We start from the raw sequence: 14,806 nt of genomic DNA on the forward strand, positions 1-14,806 counted from the left end.
CCTGACCGTACAAGCCTGAAATAGCCAGTAAGCATGTGAGAAATAATGAAGTAAGGGCAATAATCCCTATGTGTGTAAACTACTTTCAGCTGGCTTTTTGTTAACTTAAAATCCTTCCTATAAAACCTGGAGAGAGCTCGCTAGTTAAGAGCACACACTATTGTTACAGAGGAGCTGGATTCAGTTCTCAGCACCACATGGCAACTCCCAGCACCTGTAATTCCACCTCCAATGCTCTCTTCTGGACTCTGGAAGCATCTGCACTCATGTGTTCGTTCATCATACAGACATTTATACATAATTAAAACAATAAAGCTAACCTTAAAAAAAAATCCAGACTGTATTACAATGTTGATTTCTTTAGTCAAGGTAAGCCGCAAAATAGTGTAAACAATACAAATTCATTTTTATGATACAGTAAAAATTTGCACAGATCAACAATTATGTATTAGAATAATAACTGACGTTTCATTCTATTGCATAGCTTAACAGGAAGCATTCTGAAAAAGATTTATAACTGACCATAACCAGCAGTGGTGCTCTGAACCAATGACTTAACAGACTTAGGTCTCAGCAAAGTAAAATACTGCCTGATCTTGTCGACCCCAGGAAATTGCACTCTTAACCTTTGAGAGCTTCTTAAAGACATTGTAACAAAAACTTTTTATTTTTTTATTTTATTTTTCTACTTTGTAGTGTTAGGGATCAAGCCCAGGGCCCCAGGAGTGCTAGACAGTTGCCCTACAGCTAAATCATGCCTCCAGACACAGACTTCGGTTGTTCCTGAGTTTTACTAATGAAGAGTTTTGATATAATGGCACCGTCACTGTTAAGAGCCTGGCTTACTGCTTGCTATGTGAGATTATCAACGTATTTCGGGGAACACATTAGTGAGGCCCAACTAAAGGGCTAGAGGCTGGGTATCCAGTGATTGCTCCCTCCAGCACCCCACTGGTGACAGAAGGAGGAGCACGACCGCTGGGAGGTGAGCACTCTGAATCTACGGGCTCACACTTCCTTGCTGCCCTAACTTCTTCACTGAAGTCAAAGGCGAACAAAGGTCAAACATGGTTGGTAGCTTTGTCATCTACTGCTCAAATGGCAGAGCTGGTTTTCAAAAGAAATCAGCTTTAAAATCAACAGTAATGTGAAACTATTTTTGGAAAGGCAAAGATGTCCTCACATTCTTACTACAACGAAGACTAAAGTCTGTGAAAGTGCGTATCAGTTAGTTAGCAGATAGACAGCAGTCTGAATGTACTGTAGTTCAAGATCTCTTTATTCAAAGCATTAGATTAAAACAAAAAGCTTTATAAAGGTTTAAAGAGCTTTATAAAGGGAGGCGGGTGTGAGAGGCAATAGCTTTCTTCTCACCAGAGAGATCTACCACAATAAAAATATAAAAATGCTGCTGCATTTATTAAAGTGACAAATGAGGGCCACTACCTCCCGGTGTTATCTATACCAGCATACCATAAAAGATCCGTAACTGCATGCTAAAGCAATACGTGTTTGGGGTACTTTTGTTGTTGTTAAGTTTGTTCATTTCTATAAAGCCAGAAATGAGCAGCTACAGAAATGCCTGGTTAACCTTCTTGCCTCTATATGCTTTTAAAATGATGCTAGGGACTGAATGCAAGGCTCATGCATGTTAATCACATACTCAACAGCTGAACCACACCCTAAATTCTTTTTATAATAAACCTGGCATATAAGCACACTCACTGATGGCTAAAAGCATCGTTTCCTCTTATCAACACTATAATCCCATATACAGAAGCCAGGTAGACCAGAGCTGATATGTCACTGTCCGACAGTGCACCTGCCTAGTCATGCCAGGATCTCCTTCAAATTAGGAGCCAAGGCTGAAGCAGAGTGAACTAGCAGAACAAACCCAACTGCACGGATAGAAAAAAGGGGTGCGCGTGCTCAAGCAAACACTGTATTTTTGCAGCTGTAAGCTGACTTACAGACTAGTTTAACTGAGACAACTGGTGCTCAGAAGATGAGCAGGAAGGGCTGCGTAGAACCCTGTTTGTCTGGTGATGGGAGGGTGGAACTATGGGGAGCACACATGCTTAGCAGTTATAACCAGCAGCAGCCTGAGTTCTTCACCCACACAGTGACCATCAAGAGGAGACAGTAATTCTATTTTTTTTAAAGATTTACTTATTATTTATACAATGTTCTGTCTGCATGTACACCTACACGCCAGAAGAGGGCACCAGATCTCATTATAGATGGTTGTGAGCCATTATGTGGTTGCTGGGAATTGAAGTCCTGACCTCTGTAAGAGCAGCCAGTGCTCTTAACCTCTGAGCCATCTCTCCAGCCCATAACTCTATTAAAAAAAAAAAAAAAAATCCATCCTTAAATTTACTTTAAGGATTTTTACTACAGAGCTTTCTAGAAGAAAAGAAGATTACTCAAATATATTATGCTCCCAGAATCCACTGGCAAACCATCAAGGTCATATAAAATAATGATGAATGTAAAAATACAAAAAGATGTCACTATACACTGTGAAGACAACTTACAGAAATAAGAACAACTGGATCCCACTCTTTAAGTGGGGCTAGAGAGTTGGGCTGCATTTCCAGAGGACTCAGGTTCAATTCCCAGCACCCACACAGCAGCATATAAGATCTACAATTTCAGTTCCAGGCGATCTGACGCCTTCTTCTAGCCTCTGAAAGCACCAGACATGCATGTGGCCACAGACATATACAGGCAGGCAAAATACCATACACATAAAACAAACAAACAAAAAGGTCCTAAGTTTAACAGATGGGGCAGGTGGGCTGGCAAGATGGCTCAGGAGGCAAAGGCACTTGCTACCAAGTCTGACAACTGAGTTTGACTCCTGCGATCCATAGCGTGTGCAGAGAGAACCAATTCCTGTAAGCTGTCCTCTAATCTCCACATGTGCTCTGTGACACTTGTATGTACGTACACATGCACAAAAATAAAATAAAATATATGAAAAATTTAAACAGTCCTTACATAGGCAGAAACAGGAATGTTTACGTTAGTTCTATGAATCAAAAGAAACCTGGATGTATATACAGCTGCTTAAGCAATGAGCTCACCATCGTTTTCCTTGTCAGTAGTTACTAATTTTGTTTTTCTATTAATAAGCATATTTGAATTTTATAACAGGAAAATGTTTAGTATATAAAGCAGACATATCCACTATTCGGCATTTGCTGTACAAGAAAGAAAAAGGTTACTTTCCTATCACCTGAGGGCCATGCCGTAGCTCATGATGCAGCGCTGTTACAGCGGAGCACTGAAGAGAGCAGAGGTTTGCCGAGGGGAAGCTACTGAGACACTTACGGCTGTGTGAAGTCTCGGGTGATGAAATCAGAACTCTTGAACAGCAGGAAGATGTCACTGAGGGTTTTACACTTCAGAGAGCTGTTCATGGCTATCCAGTATGCGTCCTAAACAATAAACATGTGTGAGTAAAGCCAGCCCATGAGCACAGCACAGCCACACAAACAAAAGCCAGCAAACTTTAGTAGACCTGTCAGATGTCAAATGACACCTCAACAAAAAGAGCATGACCACTGCACGCCAGACACTCAGTTGTGCACACTGAGGACCAAGATGGTTCAGCAGGCATAGGCACTCTGCACCAACGTTGCCCACCTGGGTTCAAGCCCTGGCCACACTCAGGAGAAGAGAACCAACTCCCATGAATTGTGCTCTGACCGCCAAGCATGCATGCACAAGTACACCCACAAAACAAGTGTAATTTTTAAAAAAGAAGTGCAGTTATGTACCCTGAGGCGGGAGGGCCCACACATTTCAACCCAGAGCCAAATACTTTCCAACGTTTTTCACATTAAGAGGAAAGGAGGAAGGCTGGGCGGTTATAATGGATGCCTGATCTGATAGTGCAAGGGGATCTCTGTGAGTTCAAGGACAGCCTGGTCCAGGACAGCCAAGGCTACACAGAGAAAGCCAGTCTCAAAAAAAAAAAAAAAAAAAAAAACAAACCCCACCCCCCCACCCCACCAAAAAAAAAAAAAAAAGAGGTGGAAGGAGAGTTTAATTAGTCACACACATCAGCTAAAAGATTCAAGTGGTAAAGAAACAGCTACTCTCCAAAATAAAAGCAGACCTTTGCATCCTTCCTGTTTGGAGAGACCGACAGACAAACACCTGAATTTAGAGGTTCGGGACAGTGAAGACCCTGTCTATCTGATGAGAAAGGAAGACAGTGGCTGCACCGGGTGCGCACATAAAGACACAAGGCTCAGTGCAGTGTGGTCAAGTCACCCTTTCCTGGACAGGCCAGGCACAGGGTCAAACACAGAGAAACTCCAGTAGTTACCAACACTATCCACGCATCTCTGGAAGAAAGTGTGCATGGAAGAAAGCACTGGTGCACGTAAGTCACTCAATAAACCAACGAGCAAGGCAACCAAAAATACTCCTCAGCGGAAAAGAAAGAACATTTAAAACATTATTCATATAGAAATAAAAAGCTGACTGAGAAACTAAAAAGCAATAAGCTTCTGGTTAAAATAAGTACACCCAATAGCATATTAATTCCACTGAAACATCAGTATGTACAGAGCAAACCACACAGCTGTGTAAAAACAGAATGCAGTAACAACTCCAAGGAAGGTAAAAAAAAAAAAAAAAAAAGGCAAGAGGAAGGAAAATGTTAGTGACCATAGCGGTCTACACCAGGTGAGTACACCGTGTTTACACAAGGAGAGTCACCGGGAACACTGCTTTTGAGAAACAAGGCACCCAAAAGTGAATCCCTACACTTGCCACCAGTATGCACCAGCTCGTGTGTGCATCTCTGTGGACACTGATGCAAAGGCTAGAAACAACTTTCAAGAGTCGGCTCCCTCTTGCCATGTGGGTCCTGAGAGTAAACTCAGCCCACCAGGCTATGGGGCAGGTACTTTACCCACTGAGCTCTCTCCCTGGTATATTTATTAGTACTTTTCAACAGAGAAAATTTTGCTCAACTAAGTCAGTTAAGTTTTAAAATGCAGACTATCAACAGACCCAGAATTGTACTACGACTGACAAGACGCAGGTCAAACTGTCTTTCGGCAGAGTACATAGTATTTCATACAAAGTACAAAATCAAAAGAATACAATAAACTCAATTCCTGAAATTAGGGATAAAACGAGATCCTCCATGGGGATATAAAATGAAATAAAGAACAAAACAAACAATTATTCAAATAATGAGATGTCCTATGTGTTCCTACCCTTGGGGCACTCCAGTTCAGCTTAGGGAAGACACTACCCCCCAGCAAATTGATAGCTTCCTGGACTTGAGTGTTGAACTCAGGAAACTCTGGTGCCTATAGAGACAGAAAACAAGTCATGAGCAAGTCAACATCATTAGAGGATCACAGAAAACAGGATCAATATCTCAATGTTGTAGTTAGAATGGTAAAAACAGAATTATTTAGAATATAAATTATTGTTCTTGTTCCTTCACTCAGTTAAATAAAATCAGCAAAAAATAATATTTAGCAGAAAGAGAAATAAAATAACCAATTTCTTAAATGGTCCTTTCCAAAACGATCAAAACTCACATCTTTGAAAACACAGATGTCACCAAGTACATGGCACACAAGGACAGATCCATGGTTTTTTCTGAACATAAGGCCTGAATCTAAAGCCAAGCGTGATGGCACATGCCCTGGAATCCCACCGTTTGGCAAATACTGGCAGGAATTAAAAACTCAAGACTATCCTTGCCTATATAGCAAATTCAAGGCCAATCAGAGCTCCATGAGACTCTCTCTAAAGGGGCTGAGGGACTGGGGTAGGGCAGCAGGCAAGTGTGCTCTGCACAACAAGCATAAAGACCCAAGTACCAAAGCCAGACATGGCTCCCATGCCTGTCACCCCAACACTGGGAGGGCAGAGACAATCAGGCTGCAAGAGCTCACTGGTCAGCCAGCCCAACTGAAATGGCAAGCTCAAGTTTGCTGAAACCCTATTTCAAGGAATGAGATAAAAAGCAGCAGGGACGACACCCAGTGTCTTCCTCTGGCCTCAGAGAACGTGGCACAGACACACACCTGCACGTGCGCGCACACACACACACACACACACACACACACACACACACACACTGACTAGTGAGAGCTAGTATTTTTCGAGAGATGCAATGAGGGTGGAAAATTGTCTGTACATCCACTCTAGTTCGTAGAAATAATACCCCACACTTAAAGGGCCATCTAAAGGAAAGGTTCAGTGAAAATGAAACATACACGTGATAAATTATACCTAAACACTACTGTTTACAGGTAATTTTTAATACAAACAAAAATGGAAACTTCTATCTGGGTAAGTTAAAATGTCCTTTTCTTCTTGGTTGAATTAGAAACAGACATTTTCAAATAAAAAGTAACTCAGTCCAGTGTTTGCTTCAACCGGGAAGTAACAGAAATAACGCTGTTCAGCAGGAAGCTATGTCTGATTACCAACAGACACTGCTTTAGGCTTCAGGTAAATATCAAGGGGACTGGAAATGAGACTTTCTGGGGAGCAAGAACACAAGGACATCAACAAACTCTTCCCGGCACTCCCCGACTGCCTCAGCCCCAGGAGGTTGCTGCCCCCTAGTGGGCAACTGCAGGTCCTGAAAAAACCTAATCAAACTCCACAGCAGAAAATTATTCTGAGGTCTAAAATTACCTACACAGGACAAAACCCAGAGGGCTCCTGTGGACTCTCAAGATCTAGCCCAGTGAAGAGAGGGAAAAAACTGTCTATTTTTTAAAAGGGCCAAAACAATTTTTTAAAAGGCAAAAAAGTTAGTTCTTTAAAAAAAAAAAAAAATCTTCCAATTAGAAACAACTCATTGATTTGCAGGCTGACTTCATCCTGGCCTATGCATGCCAGGCAACACTGTGACACCCAGATACACCCTCAGCTCTAGAAAGGGCTACCTGTAAGCGAGACAGTCGGAGGCCAGTTAACAAGCTCTTTCATTATCTGACAGACTGCCTCTTATCTCTCTTCCACCAGACTACCACTTAGCTTAGACACGGGCTGCTCAATGAACAACTGAATTTGAAGTCCTGGGTTCTCCACCTGCCTCTCCCACCAGAAGGATGTATGATTTGGGTAATGCAAATTCCTTCCTCATAATCACCAGCCGCTGCTGATCTGGCTGTCCTGGAGCCATCAGTAAAGCCACTTAGCTAAGATCTGCACCACAGAGGTCTCCAAAAGACAGCTGGGGCAGCAGAGGTGGCTCAATAGTTATGAGAGGACTGGTGGGCTCTTCAGAGGACCTGGGTTCAGTTCCCAGAACCCAAACAGCACTCTGTGTAACTCCAGTTCCAGGAGATCCTATGCCCTCTCCTGGCTTCCTCTGGTAACAGGCACAAACATGATGCATAGAGATACATGCAGGCAAAACACCCATACACATAAAATCTAAAATAACTTTAAGAGATACAACTACAAAGACAAAGTAACTGCATGTCCCTACTCCACGAAGCCCTGCAGGGGCCTGCTGTAGTTCACACGTTTGGCTGTGGCTTGGCAGCGCTAAGGGCCGACTCCAGGACTGTGTGCACAGTAGGCATATGCAAAAGCCCTGTGAATTTTTTTTTTTTTTGATGTGTTTTCTTTTGCTTTGTTTTTTGAGACAGGTTCTCATGTAGCCCAGGCTGGCCTCGAACTCACTCTGCAGCCAAACTGGCCTTGAACTCTTGACCGCCCCGTCTCCCTCCATAGTGCTAGGATCACTGCCATGCACTACTACACCCAGATCTTTTTATTACATTAAGATGTGACTGTTTCTCTCAAATCCTCAAAATCATTCAGACTTATGAAATAGTAAACCATGACTCCTACAGAACAACTTAAATTATAGACAGTTTTAGACAATTAAATTACAGACATATAGCCTACCATTATGCGATTTTTCCCCCATTACGTCTGAACTATGAACAGTTTGGTAAATGTAGCAACTCGTAATGGTGAGAATGAAGTCCTATGGTATCCTGTTGAAAGGGATCCAGCTGTCATCTCTCCCATCCCAGAAGGTTACATAGTCAATACTATCACTGTCTTTTCTTTACATTCTTTTTGGACAGTTTTAATACCTGTTTAGTTCCTCCAGGAGTCAAAAGTAAAATCTTTAAAAACTCCACACTTTCATTTGATATACGGAGACTTTCTGAGATCTCATCAGCTGCCTTTCTAACCTCAATCTTGTACTACATTCATTCAGGAAGGGTAGGCTTCTCCCCCACCCCTTTCCTCTTCTTGTCTTTCTTTTTATAGTCTTAATTGTTTTAAGACCATAAAATGGTGGGAAGAGGGACACTGTAGTCGGGATGTAATACATAAGAGAATAAACATTTTTTAAAAGCCACAAAATATATCCAAAAGCTATATTTACTCATTCCTAAATGGCATATTTAACTCACACCTTTATTTGTTCTTGTTTGTTTGACTTTACTTTCTGCCCAGTCAAACAAAGCTAAATTAATTGCTTAGCTGTGTTTATCTATAGATTCTTTTCTTTTTCCTCCTCCTCTTCCTTCTTCTTTTTTAGATTTTTTTTTTTTTTTTTTTTTTGAGACAGGGTTTCTCTGTGTAGCCCTGGCTGTCCTGGAACTCACTCTACCCTCAAATTCAGAGATCCACTTGCCTATGGCTCCTAATAACTGGGATTAAAAGTGTGTGCCACCACAGGAAGGTATTACTGTGTATTTCTCAAAAGAAAAAAAATATTACTGACAGAAATAAAGACCCTGACCATCATTACAAAACTGGTGTATATTCTTCAGAATTCATGACTTTAACTCTATAGTATGCATACTTGTCCATAAATATGGGATTCTAAGAATTGTACATAATACTGTCACTTGCTAGGAATTTTTATTTTTTAAGATGTTATTGTCTGTTTTATGTGTGAGTGTTTTGTCTGCATGTATGTATATACTGAATTGTGTGCAAGTCTGGTGCCTCAAAGGTTAGAAGGTGGCCCCAGATGGCCTGGAACTGGAGATACAGATGGCTATAAGCTGCCATGTGGGTCCTAGGAACCAAACCTGTGTCCTCTAGAAATGCAGGGAGTACTCTTGACTGCTGAGACATCTCTCCAGTCCCTATGCACACCTTTAATGAGTTGATTTGGGTGAGGGACAAATCCAAATTGCCCTGTCTTTAAGCTATATTTCCAAATTACAAATTCACCAAGGTGCTTCTGAAATATTGGTTATTATTTCCCTCTGTTTTTCAGATGAGGCCTAGGTTTTTAGCTGAACATGGCCTCCAGATTGCAATCCTCACACCTTGGCCCCTGGGATTATTATATGCATGTGACTCATTCATTCTCTCTCTCTCTCCCCCCACCTTCTCCTTCCACTCCCCATCCCTCCCTCTCCCCCTCTTTAGAGAGGGGTGTTCCTTATCTGATGCCTTTTCACTTATACTAAGAATGTTTTCCTTCAGTTTCCTTCCCCAGGCTTCAGTGTCTCCTCAACTTAAGACTTCTTCATCCACGAGTGTTCCTGTTGCCCATCTCCACTTACTTCTACCTGGAGAACTAATTACTTAAATATTCATTACCCTTTATTTTAAAATAATGTCAGAGTTCCAGAACTGTAAGATTGGCAAGAATGTTTACATACTATTTAGACACATTCTCTCCCCCTTTCGCCCCACTTGCTTTGTCATAGAGAACCCTATTCTCTATGCATATCTATGTACTTATATTTACATCATGTAATGAATTCTTTTCCCATGCTTTTTTAGACCACATGGCAATCACTAAGTCCCTTTACCCCTAAATATGAATATACATTTCCTAAAGAGCTGTTTAAGCATTCTTTTATAGGAGTAAAATGATCGCAATCAAGAGTCTTACAGAAATAAAACACCACTGCCTAATCTCTAGGTCATATTGAAGCATGCTCACTGTCCTAACAGAATCTATTACAGCAAAAGAAAAGTCAGAACCTTTTTCCTTATCTAGAACCCAGTCCAGAAACAGCCACAGGTGTCATGTTTCATGAATATCCTATAATCTCCAACAGTTTCTCTCTCTACAGTACTTATTGTTCATGACCTTGATATAATTTTTCCCTTTTTTTTTGGGGGGGGGGATTACAGGTGTGCATCACTGCACCAAGCTGACCCTGATTTTTTTAAGATTTAGTCATTTATAATGATATAATATTCTGTCTGCATGTACACCTGCACACCAGAAGAGGGCACCAGACTTCACTATAGAAATGGCTGGGAGCCACCCTGTAGTTGCTGGGAATTGAATTCAGGACCTCTGGAAGAGCAGACAACACTCTTAATTTCAGCCATCGCTCCAGTCCTCCCGCGACCCCTTTTTAAAAAGATGTATTTATTTTTTTATTTTACATGCATTGGTGTTTCGCCTGCATGTGTGTCTATGTGACGGTGCTGGATTCCCTGGAACTAGAGTTACAGATGGCCATCTGGGTGCTGGGATTTGAAACCAGGGTTCTCTAGAAGAATAGCCAGTGCTCTTAACCACTGGGCCATCTCTACAGCCCCGATCCTGGTATTTTTAAAGAGCAGAGAGAGAGATGGTTTCTGGGATCTGTCATGTTCCCATCATTCTTTTCCATTTCTTTAGTTTCTGCCCCAGCAAGACATTTAACTTTCCCAACCTCAGTCTTGGGTTTCTCTAAGAGGTTTTAGTTTAGTGAAGAATTATACTCATAAGCCAACATAAAGGCATTAAGTATGCTCCCTGCTACCATGACAAACATCACTGATTCTGCACCTTCTCAGTGTGCAAGAGTATGGAAAACACATACACACACACACACACACACACAGAGAGAGAGAGAGAGAGAGAGAGAGAAATGGACAGAAAGACAGTTATGGTTTTAAATCTTATTTATTTATATATTTATTTATTTGTCCAGTGTATGAGTTTATGTACTGTTTGTGTATAGGTGCCCAGAGGGAAGAAGCCAGAGAGCATGAAATCGGGAGATGGAGTTATAGGTGGTTCTAAGCCAACTGATAGATGTGCTGGGAACTGAACCTAGGAATTCTGTGTTAGTGGTGTAAGCATTTCTACCCACTGAACTTTCTCTCTAGTTCCCACTGTTCTGATATTAACACAAACTTTAATCCAAAACACAGTGTGACCTTAAGGAAGTTAGGTCATGAGGGGCTTCATGAACAAAATTAATAGCTTTATAAAAGACATCGGAGAGCTCTTCAGCTCTCCTGTCTCCTTTAGCATGGTCTCATACAGAAATAAGGTGCCACCTTGAAGCAAGGATAACTTCTTTCCAGACACTATGTATACCTTGCTCTTTTATTTCCTAGGGATAAATTTCTATTATTTCTAAATTACACAGTCTAAGACTGTGACATAAAACTCAAGGCCCACCTTACAGAGCATACTTATAATCCCCCAGCTAGGCAGGTGGGAACAGGAAGAAATCTGGGGTTTCTTTGGCAAGCTTCTGGCCAGTGCCAGACTCTGTCTCAAAGGAGGTGGACGGTGTTCTTAACAATGACAGTCAAGTTGTCCTCTGGATTCCACATGCGTGTGGACATGGACATGTATGCATGCGCACCTGCATACGCACAATAACTATCACAAATAAATAATCTAGTACACTGGGTTACAGCAGCAGGAACAGACTACGTTACATACATATCTAGTCACCAATATTCTGTGATTGTAAGCTCATCTACTAACCACCTTATTCTCTTTAAGATGCAGGTCAAATGTGTCAATGAACGCATGGTCCTAACCCATGAGTATATATACAGTACAACGTGGGTAATTAACCAAAAAGAGAGGACATAAAGTTGTGAGTGGGGATGGGAGGGGTCTGAGACGTTAGTGGGAGTGGTGGGTATGAATAGGATCAGAATACCCTGCATGTAGATATGCAGTTCTGGAGGAACTTATAAAAATATATTTTAAAAGTCCTTAGCCACATCTTGCTTCCCATCTACGCATTTCTGGATGCCCTCAGTTAAGTGTTCTCTCTGCTTTAAGCCATCCGTCTCCCTGGTTCACAAGCCCTCGACAGTGGAAATCAAATATCCATCATCCCCCGAGGGCACCTATGACAGAACCACACAGAACTCACCAGGACTCCATATATAAGAGTGATATACCTCTGCATTGTTGGCATGGTGACCTACGGAAATAACACCACTTTTACACAGCTCCACATTTTTTCGTGTAGCCTTGAAATTATCTCTCTTCAAATCAAAACAAATAGAAGTACCTTTGAGTAGTATTTTAGTCTCACTTGAAAGGAATAACTTTATGCCATTTAAATATCCTTGAATAAGTAAATACTGATTTTTCATTTTAATTCCCACTCATCTGGGAACCTCAGGGTTAATATCTGATTTGATTCCATCTTTCAGAGTCTAACAGAAATGAGTAGAGCATCAAATATGTACTTTTGATATTTCTTTTGTAAGCAGAGGGGGAAAGAGGGCTTGCCTGACAAAAAAATGACTTGTTACTTTTACAAATAGTGATAACCCATAGACAGCAAGTTACCCCAAGACAAGCACATCAAACCTAGAAATAGGCACTTAAGCCTTGAGGCTCACTCTTGTGTGACAGTGTGAGGCTGCCCCACACTGGTGCGGCTCTGCTCTTACCGTAAGTGTTGCTGTGCTCTCATCATCCGACCACTGCATGGACAAGACAGAAAGAAAACATTCCATTTAAATATTGTATTAAGATAACAAAGGCAGTGTGCTACCGAAAAATGACACACAGGAGACATCTTTCCCTGAACACAGTGAATGAGGAGGTGGCTCAATAGGTAAAAGCACTTGCTACTCAAGCTTAAGAACCTGAGTTCTAATCCTCACTACCCACATTAAAGGCTAGAAGTGGCTGTGCATGCCTGCAACCCCGGTGCTGGAGTGGGGTTGAGGGTATCCCTGGGCTTGCTGGCCAGTGCTAGCCTAGCTGAGAAACAGTGAGCTCCAGGGTGAGCAAGAGAACGTCTCAACTGGCCTCTGCATGCATATGCATAGGGCACAAACACAGGTGTGCATAAACTCATATACCACACACGTGTGTGTGTGTGTGTATTGACATATCTATGTCAAAGTAAGCCTTGTTGTAATAAAACATAAGGTAAGATGTGTTGAAAGCATTTCTGAGAGTGTTTAAACGAGAAGAGATACCAAGCAGACGATTCTCTACTGACCTGTGTTTCCTCTGCTTCATTATCACTGTCTGGCTGGGAGTATGTTGGCGGATCTTCCCTAAGAAACCATAAAGCAAAAATTAAGTGAGAAAAATAGTTTGGTATCATGAAGTCCTATTTTCAAATGTATTAAATTTATAAAAATAAATAAATACAATACAGATAGCTTTATGAAGCGTAATATAAAGAAATGTTTACTTTTTGAGACAGACGCTAATAAATATATAAAGTTAATAACAGTATATTGCCAAGAAGAGGTTGCAGAATAAAAACATTCTGCCTGCTTAAAAATACTCAAAAACAGGAAGAAAACCCCAAATTCCATCTCTACTAATAGTATAAGAATCATGTATAACTTTGTCCAAAATATTTGAGAAAGTGGCAGCAAAGTCAGGAAAGATCGGACAAGATGAGGGCAAATGGAGAGACAGGAAGAGCTATCTACAAAGCTAATGGAACAGCACCGAGAGGCAAACCAAGACCTTTTCTTTGTACAAGGAAAACTTAGGATGTGCCATGGTGTCAAGGTTACTCTAGATCTATGCTGGATTACACAAGGAAGCAGGTGAAAGAAGGGATGGAGACAGGAAAGGAGGCCGGCAGGCAAGCCTGCAAACGTCCCATGTATTTCTCTGTAGGGCAATTCTACCTGTCCTCCCACCACATTCCAGAATTTATTTCCCCATCCCTCTCATTAATTTAGACTCACTTCAAGACTCATTCTGACCCATAGGATTTATCCTAAGCAATACCACCTGATTCTGTACTGGGCCACCAAAAGTCCTTACAGCTTTCTTCACACCCTTCTGCAATGTTTTCACTGCTCTGTAGAAAAGCTAGGGCTGTTATCCTTACTGAGGATCAGGAGACCCAAGTGATAGCATTAAACTGTCAGGCATGAGTAGAGCTCATCCTATTGATGCCCCACCTCAGTCTGGTCACCAAATGACTACAGCTACGTGACTTTTGCAAGGCCAATAGAAGACTTGCTGAGGGCCAAGAATGAAGATGGGATTTTCACCATATGTACACGCTAACAAAGGCACCTCCCACAGCCTGCTGGACACTAGCAGATATCCGAGATTCCTGACTCAGAAAGGGCGTTGTTGCAGACAGCACAAAGCAGGAACTCCATCTTTGAATCAGCTTCCTCTTGGCCCTCAAGTATTACAAGGGCAACACAGAGGGGCCCAGGTTTGCAGACAACTAACTGAGGTACTTCCTCTTAAGGAGTTTCATCTTTTACAAAGGAATCCAAGAGCCTGCTCCATGCGTTATCCCAGGGAACATATCTAACCTGCTTTATTCTGGAGGGAGATATCTCTCCTGAAGCTGCTTGCTATGTAAAACTCTTGGAAAGATGGCCAAGAACAAAAGTTGGCAGTGATTCTGCTGGCAAGATGTGCAGCAATGTGAGAGACACCGCCAGGAAACCAATGACAAACAAAATGGGTCGTGGTTTAAGCTAAGTCTGAGGTGCTATGTTACACCACAATAGATAAAGGATCAAGATGATTATCATGCAATATAAAATATAGAACAGACAATCCCAAGGCCATTTACCAAAAAAAAAAAAAAAAAAAAAAAAAAAAAAAAAAAAAAAAAAAAAA

General features: G+C 41.5%; 1 protein-coding gene across 1 annotated transcript in view; it reads right to left on the bottom strand.

Annotated features, from left to right (window-relative positions):
• Cdc123 (cell division cycle 123) overlaps window positions 1-14,806 on the bottom strand; it is a 44,249-nt gene that overhangs the window by 24,129 nt on the left and 5,314 nt on the right. The window contains exons 3-6 of the mRNA XM_055593753.1: window positions 13,197-13,254; window positions 12,637-12,669; window positions 5,241-5,336; window positions 3,337-3,443 (exon numbers count right to left, since the gene is read on the bottom strand). Coding sequence (XP_055449728.1) covers window positions 3,337-3,443; window positions 5,241-5,336; window positions 12,637-12,669; window positions 13,197-13,254 — 294 coding nt within the window. The remainder of the gene's footprint in view (window positions 1-3,336; window positions 3,444-5,240; window positions 5,337-12,636; window positions 12,670-13,196; window positions 13,255-14,806) is intronic.

Source organism: Psammomys obesus, unplaced genomic scaffold, assembly GCF_907164565.1.
Source record: "Psammomys obesus unplaced genomic scaffold, mPsaObe1.curated_primary_1811, whole genome shotgun sequence".
NCBI lineage: Eukaryota > Metazoa > Chordata > Mammalia > Rodentia > Muridae > Psammomys > Psammomys obesus.